At 44.1% G+C, this 19,758-nt stretch overlaps 1 protein-coding gene across 1 annotated transcript in view; it reads left to right on the plus strand.

Moving 5' to 3' along the window:
* The window catches only part of LOC142312985 (uncharacterized), a 140,146-nt gene extending 124,562 nt beyond the window's left edge, over window positions 1–15,584 (plus strand). The window contains 4 exon segments of the mRNA XM_075351974.1: window positions 8,324–8,383; window positions 9,665–9,743; window positions 13,265–14,624; window positions 14,626–15,584. Of these exon segments, the coding sequence (XP_075208089.1) occupies window positions 8,324–8,383; window positions 9,665–9,743; window positions 13,265–14,624; window positions 14,626–14,746 (1,620 nt within the window). The 3' untranslated portion in view covers window positions 14,747–15,584.
* The last annotated feature ends 4,174 nt before the right edge of the window (window positions 15,585–19,758 follow it).

Consider the following 19,758-nt stretch of genomic DNA (forward strand, 5'->3'; position numbering starts at 1 on the left):
CAACTCACCTTCTCCAGCGATGCCGAGTTCGGCAGCTGCTCTCTGCTTCTTCTTGACCGGCACATTATGGCATGCATATTCATTTATGCAGCCAGAGCCGGCCCGGAAGTAGCTGCAGAGGTGAGAGAGCGGTAGATGGATGCTGAATCGCGGGACTCTTCAGCACCACGGAGAGCAGGAGCGGGGGCAGGTGAGTATATGTCCATGTGCAATCACGGAGTACGGATTACGTATCATGGATTGCACATGAACAACCACTGTGTGCCGTGAATCATTGAGTATGAAGGGACATATGCATGTTTAACACATCAGTGAAGAACGTCTGTGTTTTTCACTGAGGGGCATACACGTTACTAAGGGGTATACACATTACTGGGTGAAATACACTTTACTGGTAGCATAGATATTACTAAAGGGCATATAGCTCTGGTGTTGGGGCTTATACAGGTCTGGGGGCACATACAGCTCCGATGGGGGGGATGGGGGCATACAAATCTGGTGTGGGGGCTGGGGGCATACAGATCTGGTGAGGGGGGGGTGGCTGGAGGCATATAGCCCTGGTGAGAGGGCTGGAGCATACAAATCTGGTGAGGGTGGCTGGGATACATATCTGGTGGGAGGGGGCTGAAGGCATACAGAGCTGTGGGGTGCTGGGGGGCATACAAATCTGGTGAGGGGGCTGGGGGCATACAGATCTGGTGAGGTGGGGGTGGCTGGAGGCATATAGCTCTGGTGAGGAGAGGGCTGCTAGGGCATACAGATCTGATGAGGGGGGGCTGGGATACATATCTGGTGGGAGGGGGCTGGGGGCATACAGATCTGGGGGTGCTGGGGGGGCATATAGATCTGGTGGGGAAGCTGGGGGGCATACACATTTGGTGAGGGGGGCATACAGATGTGGTGAGGGGGTGACTGGAGGCATATAGCTCTGGTGAGGAGGGGGTTGGGTAGGTGGGGGGGTCACATACAGCGTTCCTTGGTGCTGCAGCTCCTCTTCCTCCACTCTCTGCATCTGTGGACAGTGCTCAGCATGTTGCTCGGTAGCTCCGCCCACAGATTTACTTCCGTACAGAAGCAGCCCAGCTGAGAGCAGTGCACGCTGAGCTGCAGGTGCCGATTTAAAGTGCCAGCATCCAGGAAAGTGCTGCTGCCGCCCACCCATAACAGCGGCAGCACAGAGCCAAAGTCAGACGGGGAGAGAGCGGGTGGGCGGAGCCACGGGACAAAAGCCTCACGATCGTGACACCGGGACACCCGCTGAAATCCGGTACAGTCTCGCTGTATCTGGGATGGTTGGGAGGTACAGTGCCTACAAGTAGTATTCAACCCCCTGCAGATTTAGCAGGTTTGATAAGATGCAAATAAGTTAGAGCCTGCAAACTTCAAACAAGAGCAGGATTTATTACCAGATGCATAAATCTTACAAACCAACAAGTTATGGTGCTCAGTTAAATTTTAATAAATTTTCAACATAAAAGTGTGGGTCAATTATTATTCAACCCCTAGGTTTAATATTTTGTGGAATAACCCTTGTTTGCAATTACAGCTAATAATCGTCTTTTATAAGACCTGATCAGGCCGGCACAGGTCTCTGGAGTTATCTTGGCCCATTCCTCCATGCAGATCTTCGTTATTTAGGTTCTTTGGGTGTCTCATGTGGACTTTAATCTTGAGCTCCTTCCACAAGTTTTCAATTGGGTTAAGGTCAGGAGACTGACTAGGCCACTGCAACACGTTGATTCTTTCCCTCTTGAACCAGGCCTTGGTTTTCTTGGCTGTGTGCTTTGGGTCGTTGTCTTGTTGGAAGATGAAATGACGACCCATCTTAAGATCCTTGATGGAGGAGCGGAGGTTCTTGGCCAAAATCTCCAGGTAGGCTGTGCTATCCATCTTCCCATGGATGCGGACCAGATGGCCAGGCCCCTTGGCTGAGAAACAGCCCCACAGCATGATGCTGCCACCACCATGCTTGACTGTAGGGATGGTATTCTTGGGGTCGTATGCAGTGCCATCCAGTCTCCAAACGTCACGTGTGTGGTTGGCACCAAAGATCTCGATCTTGGTCTCATCAGACCAGATAACCTTGAACCAGTCTGTCTCAGAGTCCTCCAAGTGATCATGAGCAAACTGTAGACGAGCCTTGACATGACGCTTTGAAAGTAAAGGTACCTTACGGGCACGTCTGGAACGGAGACCATTGCGGTGGAGTACGTTACTTATGGTATTGACTGAAACCAATGTCCCCACTGCCACGAGATCTTCCCGGAGCTCCTTTCTTGTTGTCCTTGGGTTAACCTTGACTCTTCGGACAAGCCTGGCCTCGGCACGGGTGGAAACTTTCAAAGGCTGTCCAGGACGTGGAAGGCTAACAGTAGTTCCATAAGCCTTCCACTTCCGGATGATGCTCCCAACAGTGGAGACAGGTAGGCCCAACTCCTTGGAAAGGGTTTTGTACCCCTTGCCAGCCTTGTGACCCTCCACGATCTTGTCTCTGATGGCCTTGGAATGCTCCTTTGTCTTTCCCATGTTGACCAAGTATGAGTGCTGTTCACAAGTTTGGGGAGGGTCTTAATTAGTCAGAAAAGGCTGGAAAAAGAGATAATTAATCCAAACATGTGAAGCTCATTGTTCTTTGTGCCTGAAATACTTCTTAATACTTTAGGGGAACCAAACAGAATTCTGGTGGTTTGAGGGGTTGAATAATAAATGACCCTCTGAATAAACTTTTCACCATTTAAATAAAAAATAAAGAAATAACATTCTTTTTTGCTGCATTTCACACTTCCAGGCTGATCTACAGTCCAAATGTCACAATGCCAAGTTAATTCCGAATGAGTAAACCTGCTAAATCTGCAGGGGGTTGAATACTACTTGTAGGCACTGTAGGTATATTAACTATTTAGTGTGACATAATTCTTGGATTTATGGGCAGAAAATTGTGACATTTTTAAAATGTTCAGCTTTTTTTTTTTTACACATAAACGTGAAAAATATCGGCCTAATTTTACCACTGACATAAAGTGCAATATGTCAAGGAAAAACAACGTCAGAATCTCCGGGATCCGCTGAAGCTCCAGAGCTATAACCTCATACAGTGACACCGGTCAGAACTGCAAGAAATGGCCGGTCAGGAAGGTGTTTAGTGGCCGGGGGTGAAGGGGTTAATGTTCAGGTCCGGTCATCTCTACTCCTGACCCCGCACATAAACCTCACCTCATCCAGAGCCCTGCATACTAGTGATGTGTCGTTCGCGAACGAGCCGATTCTTTGAGCCGGCTCTTTGAAGTGAACGATATGAGCCGAATCATCAAAGTGAACGAGCCATAAAGAGCCGCTTTTTTTTTTTTTTTCTCTGCTTCAGGGGGAATCAGGAGATAAGGAGAAGAGTAAAGTAAACACAAGCTCTGGGCAGGAGCTGACACTTAAAGCTATACACACATAGTGGTTCTTCCTTAGTTCAGTGGGCACAATTGAGTACCAGGGAATGATGTGCTAGGGTTAAGTTTTCTGATCTTGACTGGCACATATGGTAATGTGTAGGAGGAGAGGGCTCAGCTTGTTTGCTGATAACAATGACCATCTTCTCTAGGTATTAGTCAGGGTTCAGGACCACTACAGTAAAGACCTGACCACTTGTTGGGTTATAGCATTTTAGACCAAACATATGTAAAGAAGTGTATACAGCTTCAATCATTGTATAGAGTTAGTAATAGAAGTCAGCACTTAGTGTCCAGTGTGTGCACAGAACAGATGACCCCTGACATGATCATTTAACCCTGTAAGGTTTTTTTTCTGGCATAAAAACGAGAAAATCATTGATAATAAGCCATGTCTCCATTCCTTCAATGTTTAGTGGAAGCTGCTGTGTGTGTGTGTGAGTGTCTGTGTGTGTGTGTGTGTGTGTGTGTGTGTGTGTGTGTGTCTGTGCATGTGTGTGTGTGAGTGTCTGTGTGTGTGTGTGTGTGTGTGTCTGTGCATGTGTGTGTGTGCATGTGTGTGTGTGTGTGTGTCTGTGCGCATATGTGTGTGTGTGTGTGTGTGTGTGTGTGTGTGTGTGTGTCTGTGCGTGTGTGTTATTTTTTTTTGTGACCACAATTGATATTTTTTTTACTAGTTTGGTGACTACATACAACATATTCATTAGCCTCTATATGCATGTGTCTGTGGCGTTGTGGTGTCACAATTCTCGCAGTTAAGACTTTTTTTCTATTTCTGTTACAAATCCTGGTATTTTTAGATGTAAATAGATCTGACATCTGCACACAACCTCTATACATTTGTTTTATGTGCAATACTACCTCAATGACATTTATTGTCACTTAACTGTTAAAAAAGTTGGTATGTAACTAGTGTTGCATTGCCATATTGTGTTCCACTTGCTGGGATTTGTAGTGCTGTGCACCACCAGCAGAAGTTGGACCCATGCTATGTTAGCATTTAAACATTTCTGTTCCAGGTTGTGTTGAAATAAACTGATTTTGCTATTCAGTATCCTATGCTTCCATATGTTGGTGTGCGTACAGTATGTGTGTACAATGTGTGTGTGTATGTATGTGTGTCCTTTGTGTTCAGTATGTACAGTGTGTGTGTACAATGTGTGTGTATGTGTGTCCTTTGTGTTCAGTATGTACAGTGTGTGTGTACAATGTGTGTATGTATGTGTGTCCTTTGTGTTCAGTATGTACAGTGTGTGTGTACAATGTGTGTGTGTGTATGTGTGTCCTTTGTGTTCAGTATGTACAGTATGTGTGTACAATGTGTGTATGTGTGTCCTTTGTGTTCAGTATGTACAGTATGTGTGTACAATGTGTGTATGTGTGTCCTTTGTGTTCAGTATGTACAGTATGTGTGTACAATGTGTGTATGTGTGTCCTTTGTGTTCAGTATGTACAGTATGTGTGTACAATGTGTGTATGTATGTGTGTCCTTTGTGTTCAGTATGTACAGTATGTGTGTGTACAATGTGTGTATGTGTGTCCTTTGTGTTCAGTATATACAGTGTGTGTGTACAATGTGTGTATGTATGTGTGTCCTTTGTGTTCAGTATGTACAGTGTGTGTGTACAATGTGTGTGTATGTATGTGTGTCCTTTGTGTTCAGTATGTACAGTATGTGTGTGTACAATGTGTGTATGTGTGTCCTTTGTGTTCAGTATATACAGTGTGTGTGTACAATGTGTGTATGTATGTGTGTCCTTTGTGTTCAGTATGTACAGTGTGTGTGTACAATGTGTGTGTGTATGTGTGTCCTTTGTGTTCAGTATGTACAGTATGTGTGTACAATGTGTGTATGTGTGTCCTTTGTGTTCAGTATGTACAGTATGTGTGTACAATGTGTGTATGTGTGTCCTTTGTGTTCAGTATGTACAGTATGTGTGTACAATGTGTGTATGTATGTGTGTCCTTTGTGTTCAGTATGTACAGTATGTGTGTACAATGTGTGTATGTGTGTCCTTTGTGTTCAGTATGTACAGTGTGTGTGTACAATGTGTGTATGTATGTGTGTCCTTTGTACACACATACTGTACATACTGAACACAAAGGACACACATACATACACACGTACACACACACTGTACATACTGAACACAAAGGACACACATTGTACACACATACTGTACACAAAGGACACACATACATACACACATTGTACACACACACTGTACATACTGAACACAAAGGACACACATACACACATTGTACACACATACATACACACATTGTGTTCAGTATGTACAGTATGTGTGTCCTTTGTGTTCAGTATGTACAGTGTGTGTGTACAATGTGTATATGTGTGTCCTTTGTGTTCAGTATGTACAGTGTGTGTGTACAATGTGTGTATGTATGTGTGTCCTTTGTGTTCAGTATGTACAGTATGTGTGTACAATGTGTGTATGTATGTGTGTCCTTTGTGTTCAGTATGTACAGTATGTGTGTCCTTTGTGTTCAGTATGTACAGTGTGTGTGTACAATTTGTGTATGTGTGTCCTTTGTGTTCAGTATGTACAGTGTGTGTGTACAATGTGTGTATGTATGTGTGTCCTTTGTGTTCAGTATGTACAGTATGTGTGTACAATGTGTGTATGTATGTGTGTCCTTTGTGTTCAGTATGTACAGTATGTGTGTACAATGTGTGTATGTATGTGTGTCCTTTGTGTTCAGTATGTACAGTGTGTGTGTGTGTTGCACATATAGTGACAGGCAGCACAGTAATTGCAACTCGCCTTTATTTTCAGGAATTATAATCTTTTGTAGGAGCGACACATATCAGAGCACTGACTAATGTAGAAAGGACATGTACAAAAAACACCACATAAAAGAGGAGCGAGGGCCCTGTCCAGAAGAGCTGACAATCTGAGGAAACGGAAACAATAATGCTAAAAACTGTTTTTACTGCTTCACTAGATACATACAAGGGTGTAGAATGAGGTTCCCAATGTACAGGGGAGGTTCTGCATCACCACAAGGTGTAGCAGAGGGGTTTTTTAAAAAAAAGAGCCGTTTTTTGAGCCGAAAGAGCCGATTCTTTTTGGTGAGCCGAGCCGAATGAGCCGGACTGCCCATCACTAATACACTGAGGAGCTGATCATGTGACCCCTGACTCCTCCCCTCCATGTGACATCATCACAGGTCCTGGAAGCACAGAGCAGCCATATATCTAGTGTGCGGCTCTGCAGGAGGAGGTGTGTGGAGATTCCCCATTACTGGGGCAGGCGACATTAACCCCTTCAGCTCTGAGACTTTCTTGGTGTTTTTCTCTCGCTGATTTCTATGAATCGTGAGGTTTTTGTTCCTTTTCCTCTGATAGATACAGACGCCCCAACTATGAGAGGCCGGAAGTGAGGAAACCCGTCTGCCCTCAGTCCTCGGCCCCTTTCTGCCCTCAGTCCTCGGCCCCTTTCTGCCCTCAGTCCTCGGCCCCTTTCTGCCCTCAGTCCTCGGTCCCTTTCTGCCCTCAGTCCTCGGCCCCTTTCTGCCCTCGGTCCTCGGCCCCTTTCTGCCCTCAGTCCTCGGTCCCTTTCTGCCCTCAGTCCTCGGCCCCTTTCTGCCCTCGGTCCTCGGCCCCTTTCTGCCCTCGGTCCTCGGCCCCTTTCTGCCCTCAGTCCCCAGCCCCTTTCGGTCCTCGGCCCCTTTCTGCCCTCAGTCCCCAGCCCCTTTCGGTCCTCGGCCCCTTTCTGCCCTCGGTCCTCGGCCCCTTTCTGCCCTCAGTCCTCGGCCCCTTTCTGCCCTCACATAGTATAATGTTCCCCCAGAATATTCTCATTATATGTTTCCCCTTATTCTCTCCAGTAATTGTATTATTACAGCGGATTCTTTATGATGTTACATCATCATCTTCTCCCCATTCAGGTCCCTACAATATCGGATCCTCTCAGTGGAGATCTTCTATAGAAGAGAATTCTGCTGATTGCCCCGTGAAGGATGGATATGGACAGGGACAAGATGGCGGAGAGGATATTACACCTCACCCTAGAGATCCTCTTCCGGCTTACTGGAGAGGTGAGAGATTCTGATGACGTCACATTACATCATTCTTATCTATGGGAATAACGGATGGACAGAACTGGAGAGGTGAGGACTCTGGAAATGTCTGGAGTGAGATTTCTTACTGTGTCTCTCCATAACCAGGATTACACAGTAGTGAAGAAGACCTCTAGTGATCGCTGTCAGGACCCTGTGTCTGAGGGATGGGGAAGACCCCTGAGCCCAATCACGGGGCCTCACCCCCCGATACATGAGGACATCAATGACCAGAAGATCCTAGAACTCACCTACAAGATGATTGAGCTGCTGACTGGAGAGGTGACACTGCTGGGAATGCTGGGACATTATACAGTAACGCTATGAAGGGATCGGGGGTGACGGCATCATTGTATGTGTCAGGTTCCTATAAGGTGTCAGGACGTCACCGTCTATTTCTCCATGGAGGAGTGGGAGTATTTAGAAGGACACAAAGATCTGTACAAGGACGTCATGATGGAGGTTCCCCAGCCCCTCACATCACCAGGTAATAGACAGGACTAAATACACACGGCCTATAATTATCTGTATGTAAGGAATGAATTCAGTCCCTGTATGTGTCTCCTCCAGATCTATCCAGTAAGAGGACAACACCAGAGAGATGTCCCCGTCCTCTTCTCCCACAGGACTGTAAACAAGAAGATCCCGATGTTCCTCAGGATCATCAGGTAGATGGAGAGAAGGTGCCATGAAATATCCCTATGATGTGTAGACAACAGAGAAAAGTAGAAGACGGGTTTGTAATGCCGCGCCATTGATCACCAATCGGAGGATCATATTCATGTATCTTTATTGTTGCCTAGGTCTACGCGTTTCAGGAGCTCTGCTCCCTTGCTCAGGACCGTCAGAAACCTGTGAGACCTGTGAGAAAGGTCTAGGAGCAGCCTACTCACACACACACAGGTTTGTGGCTATATGCATGTGTGTATATATATATATATATATATATATATATATATATATATATATGTATGTGTCAGTTTACCTATATCATATATATATATATATATATATATATATATATATATATATATATAATTTTTTTTTCTGTCATACACTGATATATTAACATTTTTAATTTTTCACACATTTTACTATATTGAGATTATACCACTAATTCTTCTATGAGACAAGGTTTTATGTTTTACCTTTCTATTATGCATTAACATGTATTGCGTCATTTATGGATCACCATGCACCCTTTCCTGCCCGTTTTTTTTTTTCAAATATGGGCGGTACTCTGACGTCACTGTGTCTATTTAATGTATATCCGTATCTACCATGGTAGATTTGATGTTGTCTTATTTCTGACGGTCCTGAGGAAGGGAGCAGAGCTTCTGAAACGCGTAGACCTATGCAACAATAAAGATACATGAATCTGATCCTCTGATTGGTGATCATTGGCGCGGCATTACAAACCCGTCTTCTACTTTTCTCTGTTATCTGCCGTTTTGGGTTGCTGCTGCCTTGATCCATTCTACATGCGATTATAGTGGTTGTGACTGTCTGGTGAGTAATATTGCTCCCCCCTCCCCTACCCTATCTATATTAGGGTAAGACCCTATTGCACTTTATCTTCCACAGCTTTTCCACTTATGATGTGTAGACGGCTGTGAAGGTCTTGTGCTCAGTCCTGTTTTATCCTCCAGTATTAGGCTATGTGCGCACGTTGCGTACTAGCCCTGCAGAATTTTCTGCAGCGATCTGAAGAGCACATGTGCGCTTCAAATCGCTGCAGAAAATGTCCGTAGAAAAAAAAAAAAGCCGACTCCATGCGCTCTGCCTGCAGCTCCTCCCATAGACAGAGCAGGAGCTGCCGGCAAAGCGCACGGAAGAAGTGACATGTCACTTCTTGAACGCAGCGCTTCGGGCAGTAGCCGAAGCGCTGCGCTCCAAGACGCCACGTGCGCACGGCCCCTGCACAATCTCCATAGACTGTGCAGGGGACGCAGGACGCATGCAGTTACGCTGCGCTACAAAGCGCAGCGTAACTGCATGAATTACGCACACGTGCGCACATAGCCTTATATGTTTTATACTTGTGTAATGAGAGCGGTGGAGATGACAGGATTAGAGCTGATCATAGATGTGACTTCTCAATCTGTCTGTGACTTTTACAATATTTGTTTCAGGGGGAAGATCTGACCCATATTAATACTACAGAGACATATGTGAGGGGTGATGAGTGGAGTAAAGAGGAGATTCCTACAGATAACCGCCCAGGTGAGTAGTGACCACTAAATGCAGAGAAGTCACAGGTTCTTCTCATTCAGCAGCTGGTACGATGTAGGACTAAAAAGAATGAAAATAACTTATCCTAAAAATAAGGTGTAAGAAGTTTCCCGTACATCCTAGACATGGAGAATGTGCAGTTTATAGTGGATTGTTCACATGTTCCATATTATTTATACTGGTGAATCATTGATTTCCTGTATGTTAGTGGATTATAGCACTTATGTGCAGGTATATTCTAAAATAAGACATATGTACAAAACCTCTAGATGCAGAGTGGTGCCGGACAGCCCCTTTAAAATATAAGTGTTTATTAGAATCGATGTGGAAAAATGTTGCTGTATACAGGCCAGATACAGAGGCGTTTATCCAGCCCACCTGACAGTTTTCCTGCACGTGTTCTTCTAGCTGGTTACATAAGATGGTTGCCTAGATCTCTTGTACGGAGTAAAGCAGCATTTTTCTGCCCCTGATTGTCAGGCCAAGATCGAAGAAGAGCACTAAAGTAGTTGAGCTGAAATGGCAATGGATTTAACAGGAGAGTAATGGTTATATTACAATAATCTTTTATTTCTATAACGCCAACATATTCATATTTACAATTCAAAGGTTCATATACAAACAATCATAAGTAGTTAATGCCCTCCCTCTGAAGGGTAAGCCCAGATCCCCCCCCAGATGGTTGCGCCTGCCACCAGTTACCCCGCTGCGCCTGCCACCAGTTGCTGCGCCTGCCACCAGTTACCCCGCTGCGCCTGCCACCACGGACGCCGCTGCGCCTGCCACCACGGACCCCGCCGCACCTGCCACCACGGACCCCGCCGCCACTGACACGCTGCGCCTGCCGCCACTGACACGCCGCGCCTGCCAGCACAACCTCTGCCTCCTAGCACAACCTCTGCCTCCTTTGACCCTGCTTCACCACCACTGCTGCCCCCCTCCAGTAAGACAACACCGGAGCATAAGACTGACCCCCTTTTTTTTTTTTTTTACCTTTTTTAAGGTTTGGGGTGCGTCTTATAATCTGGTGCGTCTTATAAAGCGAAACATACGGTACCTTCTGAAGTGCTAGTCTGTATTGCTGTATATTTCATTAGCTCTATTGGCTTTGTACTTTATATTTTTTTGCTCTTGCCTGCTTACTATGATTCAAGTGCATAATACTTTCATTGGGTGCTTATTTACCAGAACTATGGGTGTTATCATCTTCCACTATGGATTTTAAGTGTTTTTAACTTTCTTGGTGTTTTTTGTCCTTTTATTAGGATGTTTGTATTTATTATTTTTTGTACAATAAAAATTATATTTTTGGTGATCCCGCTTTTATGACATTTAATTTCCCTTCTTAATGATAGGATTTTCAACAGATTCCAGAAATCTAAAAAAATTAGCATCCTGCAAATCCTATATGAACAGGGGCATAGGGCCAGGCATAGAAGAGATATTATATTTATGAATCACCCAATCCCAGAGAAATCTAACTCATGGAATAGAATTCATAGATTCTTCCAGCTCAGTCTATATCTTGTTGTAAGGATTTCTGATAATATTCAAAATACAATTAACCTTAGAGCAGTGTTTCTCAACTCCAGTCCTCAGGACCCACCAACAGATCATGTTTTCTGGTTTTCCTCAATGTTAGACAAGGAATTATTCCATCACCTGTGAAACATTAAGGAAAACCTGATGGAAATGTATTCTTCAGCTGGAACAGGGAGTGTATGAAAGAAGGGGGAATGTTAAAATGTTTGAGAAGCTCTGGTCTCCTTGGCTGCAATGCGGATAGGACGAGTGATGGACAAGTAAACTGATATGGGACGGGGATAGCCGTCTGAGACCTCTGATGTGTGTGTTTTGTTTTATTTGTGTTACTAGTTGTTCCTCCTGCACAACGGGATGGTTGCTATACTACAGTTGGAGGGTATTATAAGTGTGTACTATATGGGATGTAGTATCGGGGAGAAGTGTTGCTGCCGGGGTGGGGGAGGGGTCGGGAGGGGGAGTTAAAGGGGTAATAGATATGATAAATTTAATTTGGATGCCGATTTGTTATTCTGTTGTATGTATTCTGTTTTAATAAAAAAGTATCTAAAAAATTTAAAAAAAGGAAAACCTGATGAGGAAAACCTGAAAACATGATCTGTTGGTGGGTCTTGAGGACTGGAGTTGAGAAACACTGCCTTAGAGGCTTTATGGTATACCAAAAACTGGAACACCTGCCCCTGCTAGTGCCCTAGACCATGCCAATACTGAGTAAGAAAGCATGGACCTCGAGGTTCTCCAAATGAACCTGGAGGAAAAAGATTTAAATCTCAGAAAGATCTGGGGAGATTGATGGGGACAATCTGGAAGAGGTAAAGGATCTGTAGGGTTGCACCCCGCAACCTGGGGTGCACTCGCTTGCAGTGGTGCGAGGTAGCTTCAGCAACACAGCTACAGTCTCTTTATAAAAATTCTGGCAGTTTATTTAAAACAGTCTCAGCATAAACTGCTCTTAAACATAAGCAATCCACGTACCGTGGGCTTCCAGTCCATTAAATGTCCATAGTGGAGTCTCCACACTCTGGCTCCTGCCAGCGAACACCACTCACTGTGGTTGCTTCCTGCAGCCTCCAGCACTCTCCAGCCAGGCTGCAGTCTTTCCCCCAGTCCTCACGTGGACTGATTTTCAGAAGTCTCTCTCCAATCTTCACACAGACTGAGACTTCCAGCACACAATCTCCATGTGCAGCACTCTCAGACTTCTGTCTGTCTGTCTGTCTCTCCTCCAGGAGAGGTTCGGCCCTGCAGCCACAGCCCTAGCCTGGCTGCACTCGCCTCAGTCTCAACTCAGACTGAATTCCAGACTCTGACAGTCTCCTAAATCAGACTGGACACACCCACAGGTGGAGGTCTGTGATTCTCCAGACCTGCACAGCACACTGGCATTATTAAAGGGAACCTGACCCTTTTATGCAGAAACAAGCCTTTGTGAAACTACAAGTCCCATAGCAACCTCTTCAGTTTAATATCGCAGGGACCTTTTCCACTGCGACACATAGCGACCATTTACCACATTGGTGGTCGCTACCTCATAGATCCTTGGTATTAACCGAACCATGAAACCAAGAGCCCGGACCAGTTCAATAAATTGCTCTCAATATTACATAGAAGAGATAAAAAATTTGGAGTATTTAGTGATCCCTAATTATTTGATGTGGTCATTCCATCATTTAAAGGGAAATGTAGAACTAAGGTGCAAGGCTTCAGCCCCCGGTATATTTATATTAATCATCTCCAGTTTAACACTAACAAATGGCAAAGATGTTTACCTGCCCAGGTCAAAGAATTTACATTGGAATTCTAGTCACAGGATGCAATGAAACCCACTAATAAAGATGGAGGCAACAGGTGCAAAGCATGGATAATGTAAATAATTAAATTTTGCTACATAACTTCCAATTTATTTAGTTATTTTGTAAATTAAATCCTTAAATTTGTTTATATTAAAAATATTTTTTAATTTTCGGCAGATGACTGTACCAGAAGATCAGATGGACAACTGACATCTTCAATTTTTAAATCAGATGAGCTTGCAATCACACAAGATATAACTGAAGTGAATGCCACTATTCCAGATATACCATCATCTCTACACAGCAAAGATCTATCATCTGATTCTATTAAGCAAGTCCTACCTTTTGATTCATCACAAACTATTAAGAAAAATAAAAGGCACAAAAGAGGCAGTAGAAATCAAAGTGCTTTTACAGCAAAGAAGCCATTTTCAACTTCAAAATATGGAAAAGTCCATCAAAATATTTACACAGGGGAGAAAAGATTTTCTTCAGAATCTGCTAGTTGCCAGAAAACTCACACAGGGGATAAGCCATTTTCATGTTCAGAATGTGGGAAATGTTTTACACGTAAATTATTTCTTGTTACACATCAAAGAAAACACACAGGGGAGAAGCCTTTTTCATGTTCAGAATGTGGGAAACATTTTAACCAGAAATCAAATCTTATTAGACACCAGAAAACTCACACTGGGGAGAAGCCTTTTTCATGTTCAGAATGTGGGAAATGTTTTGCACATAAATCACATTTTGTTTCACATCAGAGAACTCACACAGGAGAGAAGCCTTTTTCATGTTCAGAATGTGGGAACTGTTTTGCACATAAATCGCATTTTGTTATACATCAGAGAACTCACACAGGGGAGAAGCCATATTCATGTTCAGTATGTGGGAAACATTTTAACCGAAAATCACATCTTGATAGACACCAGAAAGCTCACACAGAAGAGAGGCCTTTTTCATGTTCAGAATGTGGGAAATGTTTTGCACAAAAATCACATTTTATTTCACATCAGAGAACTCACATGGTGAAAAAGCCATATTCCTGTTCAGCATGTGGAAAATGTTTTATAAATAAGTCAATTCTTGTTGAACATCAGAAATTTCACATAGGGGAGAAATCTTTTTCATGTTCAGAATGTGGGAAATGTTTTGCACATAAATCTTATTTTGTTATACATCAGAGAACTCACACGGGGGAGAAGCCATATTCATGTTCAGTATGTGGGAAACATTTTAACCAAAAATCACATCTTGATAGACACCAGAAAATTCACACAGAGGAGAAGCCTTTTTCATGTTCAGAATGTGGGAAATGTTTTGCACAGAAATCACATTTTATTTCACATCAGAGAACTCACACAGGGGAGAAGCCATATACATGTTCAGAATGTGGAAAACATTTTAACCAAAAATCACAACTTGTTATACACCAAAGAATTCACACAGGGGAGAAGCCTTTTTCATGCTCAGATTGTGGGAAATGTTTTTCAGATAAATCAAGTCTTCTTAAACACCAAAGAATTCACAAAGGGGTGAAGCCTTTTTCATGTTCCGAATGTGGGAAATATTTTGGATATAAATCAAGTCTTGTTACACACCAAAGAATTCACGTGGGGGAGAAGCCCTTGTCATGTTAAGAATGAGAGAAATATTTAACAGACAAATGGCATCTTTTTAAACATAAAACTCACAAGGGTAGAAGCCATTATCATACCTAGAAGGTGAGAAATGTTTTATTTGATTATTTGATGACCACTTAGAAAAATTCATATTTGGAACAACGATACATTTGACAAACTGAACAAGAAAACATAAAAGAGACAGTAAACATAAAGGCAAATAAGTAAACAAGAAAAGAAAAGCACGTTATAAGTTACATTAGAATTATAATATATCCAGTTACTAATAGACATCTGTTTTATAAAAATGAAATAAAAAACAATATTCCATGTGTATTGAACATTTCACATTGTTATATATTAACAGTATATTACAAAAGTGAGTACACCCCTATTAATGTAATAAATATTTTATTATAACTTTTCCTTGCACTGAAAATTTAGAAGACTGTGGAAAAAGAAGCGCAATAGGGTCTTACCTCAATAGGATCAGGGGTTAAATAATATGGTTGAACTCGCCTATGGAACTCCTATACAAGCATGTAACTCCAGGTCAAGGCTGCAGTCCCCGAATTGGCTGATAGCAAAGAGTAATTTTGATGGGTTTTCCAAAGCCGCGCCAATGACCAAAGGACGATGGTAATATAAGATTAATGGTGCTTTATTTTCATGCTCAGGTCAACGCGTTTCAGAAGACTCGGCTCCTTCATCCAAGTTGGCATTAAATATCATTGTATTGACGTCAAAATACCACCCACTTAGAAAAAAACTCGGCTGGAGTCCATACATTTGAAAGTAAACATGACGTATAACATCGAATTCACTGATTATCAGAACATGTCTACATTATATCTTTCACTTAAGTCCTTGTGTATAATGCAATGTAATAAAATTTGTTATGCAAAGGAAAATATATGTGAATCTATGTGTTCAAAATTTTAATAAAAAGTATAAAGTAAATGTGTAGGCTTCACCTAGAACTCCATTCATGTGTTCGGGAATGCTATCACAGAAGTATGGGAGGAATGTGTGGAAAGACGTGCAAACCTGTTATGAACCGGAACCATGGAAGATCACAATAGATCATTGGCAAAAAAGGTGACAAGAGCATTGGCAACTAATCTGGCCGCCATCCCCTCACTAACCATCAACACTGGAAGTACCTGAGGGGTGAACTAACATCATATGCACCGCGAACCCAGCCGGAGAACTAGCTATCCTAAAGGAAGGAAGGATGAATAGCTCTCTGCCTCAGAAATAGAGCGCAAAGGTATAGCAAGCCCCCCATATTCAAAGACTACAGTGATATAGGAAAACACTACATAGATGGATGATAGGATTAGCAAAAGGTGAGGCTCCATTGACAAAATAGGAAAGGAGAGGAAAGGGGCTGATGGTGGCCAGAGAAAAACCCTACAAAAATCCAAATACCTGTTCCAAAAGTCCTCAGATCTCATGATCTGAACTCCGTCCTATATCAGGCGCTCTTGTCTAACCAATGAACAGAAAGCAGGAACAATTACAAATTCAAGAAGCAACAAACACATGAACTTATAGAAGCAATACTCCAAGCATAGCTGCAGGGAGCTTCCCAGCTAAGCAACAGAGAGGGAAAATTCCTGCATGCAAATGAACTGACAATAACCACAGTAAATGACAAACCCAGATAAGAACAAAAAGAACAAAACAACATAAGAAAGAACAAAGCACTTATCTGGGGTAGATGTGGTCTGGAGCAAGATGAGAAGGCTGGTAAACTAAAGAACAAATGACAACCGTCTCAGACTGCTAGCAGACCAAGGTTTAAATAGGCAGAGAGTTAGCAATAGAAATGCCCATTGCTCCAGCACACCTGGTCTCTGTCCAAACCATTCCTGCCCACAAGAGGGAGCCTCACAACAGCAAAAGCATAACTGACATTCACAACAGTACTCCCCCTTGAGGAGGGGTCACCGAACCCTCACCAATGCCACCAGGTCACTCAGGATGAGCATGATGGAAGGCGAGAACCAACCTGTCCGCATGAATGTCAGAAGCCACAACCCAAGAGTTATCCTCCTGCCCATAACCCTTCCATTTCACAAGGTACTGAAGCTTCCGCCTACAGCGATGGGAATCCAAAATTTCAACCTCATACTCCAGATCCCCTTGTACCAAAACAGGGTCAGGAGGCACTGCTGCAGGAACTGTTGGCTCCACATGTCTCTTCAACAAGGACTTATGGAAGACATTGTGAATCTTAAATGGCGCAGGCAGAACAAAACGGAAAGATACAGGGTTGATAATCTCCGAAATCTTATAAGATCCAATAAATCTGGGTTTAAATTTAGGAGATGGAACTCTCATAGGAATATTTTTTGAGGACAACCACACCATGTCAAAATTTTCTCGTTTACTGGTCAAGTGGTTGACCACCACTATGCCGTGCACGCCCAGTGTGGTTTGCAAATTCCTCCTGTCGCCATCAAAATGCATGTTGGTGCCTGTTCACACACAGCCACCGCCCCCTGTTCCATAGGCATTAATACTTAAGCACCACCTGCCTGGGGCTGTTCCGCCCTTCATCCATGTCTGCAGGTCTGACACTGTGGGGGCTAGTTCAGACATTGTGCTAGTGGCAGGCACCTGAACTGCCTCTGTACTCGCAGTTGTCAGCCCTTGCAGCATGGGAGCGGTTCTGACACTTCTCAGGTAGGTGGTGTTCCTATATGGTCCTGCACATCACACGAGACCACATGGTACACATGTATATTATATACTGTAGTGTGGGGACCCCCCCTTATAGAGATTTGCCGTGACGGGGCAGGGGGGCTCAAATCATTGATCAATTATTTGCTAAAAATCTCATTTAATTGATACAGTAGGAATGAATTTGTGAATGATACACTTTTTATCTCGTCATAATTGCATCCCACTCATAAGCAGTGCTGGCTTCCCCCCTATTTTCTCGTTTACTGGTCAAGTGGTTGACCACCACTATGCCGTGCACGCCCAGTGTGGTTTGCAAATTCCTCCTGTCGCCATCAAAATGCATGTTGGTGCCTGTTCACACACAGCCACCGCCCCCTGTTCCATAGGCATTAATACTTAAGCACCACCTGCCTGGGGCTGTTCCGCCCTTCATCCATGTCTGCAGGTCTGACACTGTTGGTGCTAGTTCAGACATTGTGCTAGTGGCAGGCACCTGAACTGCCTCTGTACTCGCAGTTGTCAGCCCTTGCAGCATGGGAGCGGTTCTGACACTTCTCAGGTAGGTGGTGTTCCTATATGGTCCTGCACATCACACGAGACCACATGGTACACATGTATATTATATACTGTAGTGTAGGGACCCCCCTTATAGAGATTTGCCGTGACGGGGCAGGGGGGCTCAAATCATTGATCAATTATTTGCTAAAAATCTCATTGAATTGATACAGTAGGAATGAATTTGTGAATGATACACTTTTTATCTCGTCATAATTGCATCCCACTCATAAGCAGTGCTGGCTTCCCCCCTATTTTCTCGTTTACTGGTCAAGTGGTTGACCACCACTATGCCGTGCACGCCCAGTGTGGTTTGCAAATTCCTCCTGTCACCATCAAAATGCATGTTGGTGCCTGTTCACACACAGCCACCGCCCCCTGTTCCATAGGCATTAATACTTAAGCACCACCTGCCTGGGGCTGTTCCGCCCTTCATCCATGTCTGCAGGTCTGACACTGTGGGGGCTAGTTCAGACATTGTGCTAGTGGCAGACACCTGAACTGCCTCTGTACTCGCAGTTGTCAGCCCTTGCAGCATGGGAGCGGTTCTGACACTTCTCAGGTAGGTGGTGTTCCTATATGGTCCTGCACATCACACGAGACCACATGGTACACATGTATATTATATACTGTAGTGTAGGGACCCCCCTTATAGAGATTTGCCGTGACGGGGCAGGGGGGCTCAAATCATTGATCAATTATTTGCTAAAAATCTCATTGAATTGATACAGTAGGAATGAATTTGTGAATGATACACTTTTTATCTCGTCATAATTGCATCCCACTCATAAGCAGTGCTGGCTTCCCCCCTATTTTCTCGTTTACTGGTCAAGTGGTTGACCACCACTATGCCGTGCACGCCCAGTGTGGTTTGCAAATTCCTCCTGTCGCCATCAAAATGCATGTTGGTGCCTGTTCACACACAGCCACCGCCCCCTGTTCCATAGGCATTAATACTTAAGCACCACCTGCCTGGGGCTGTTCCGCCCTTCATCCATGTCTGCAGGTCTGACACTGTGGGGGCTAGTTCAGACATTGTGCTAGTGGCAGGCACCTGAACTGCCTCTGTACTCGCAGTTGTCAGCCCTTGCAGCATGGGAGCGGTTCTGACACTTCTCAGGTAGGTGGTATTCCTATATGGTCCTGCACATCACACGAGACCACATGGTACACATGTATATTATATACTGTAGTGTAGGGACCCCCCTTATAGAGATTTGCCGTGACAGGGCAGGGGGGCTCAAATCATTGATCAATTATTTGCTAAAAATCTCATTGAATTGATACAGTAGGAATGAATTTGTGAATGATACACTTTTTATCTCGTCATAATTGCATCCCACTCATAAGCAGTGCTGGCTTCCCCCCTATTTTCTCGTTTACTGGTCAAGTGGTTGACCACCACTATGCCGTGCACGCCCAGTGTGGTTTGCAAATTCCTCCTGTCGCCATCAAAATGCATGTTGGTGCCTGTTCACACACAGCCACCGCCCCCTGTTCCATAGGCATTAATACTTAAGCACCACCTGCCTGGGGCTGTTCCGCCCTTCATCCATGTCTGCAGGTCTGACACTGTGGGGGCTAGTTCAGACATTGTGCTAGTGGCAGGCACCTGAACTGCCTCTGTACTCGCAGTTGTCAGCCCTTGCAGCATGGGAGCGGTTCTGACACTTCTCAGGTAGGTGGTGTTCCTATATGGTCCTGCACATCACACGAGACCACATGGTACACATGTATATTATATACTGTAGTGTAGGGACCCCCCTTATAGAGATTTGCCGTGACGGGGCAGGGGGGCTCAAA

This window comes from Anomaloglossus baeobatrachus, chromosome 5 (genome assembly GCF_048569485.1).
Source record: "Anomaloglossus baeobatrachus isolate aAnoBae1 chromosome 5, aAnoBae1.hap1, whole genome shotgun sequence".
Taxonomy (NCBI): Eukaryota; Metazoa; Chordata; class Amphibia; order Anura; family Aromobatidae; genus Anomaloglossus; species Anomaloglossus baeobatrachus.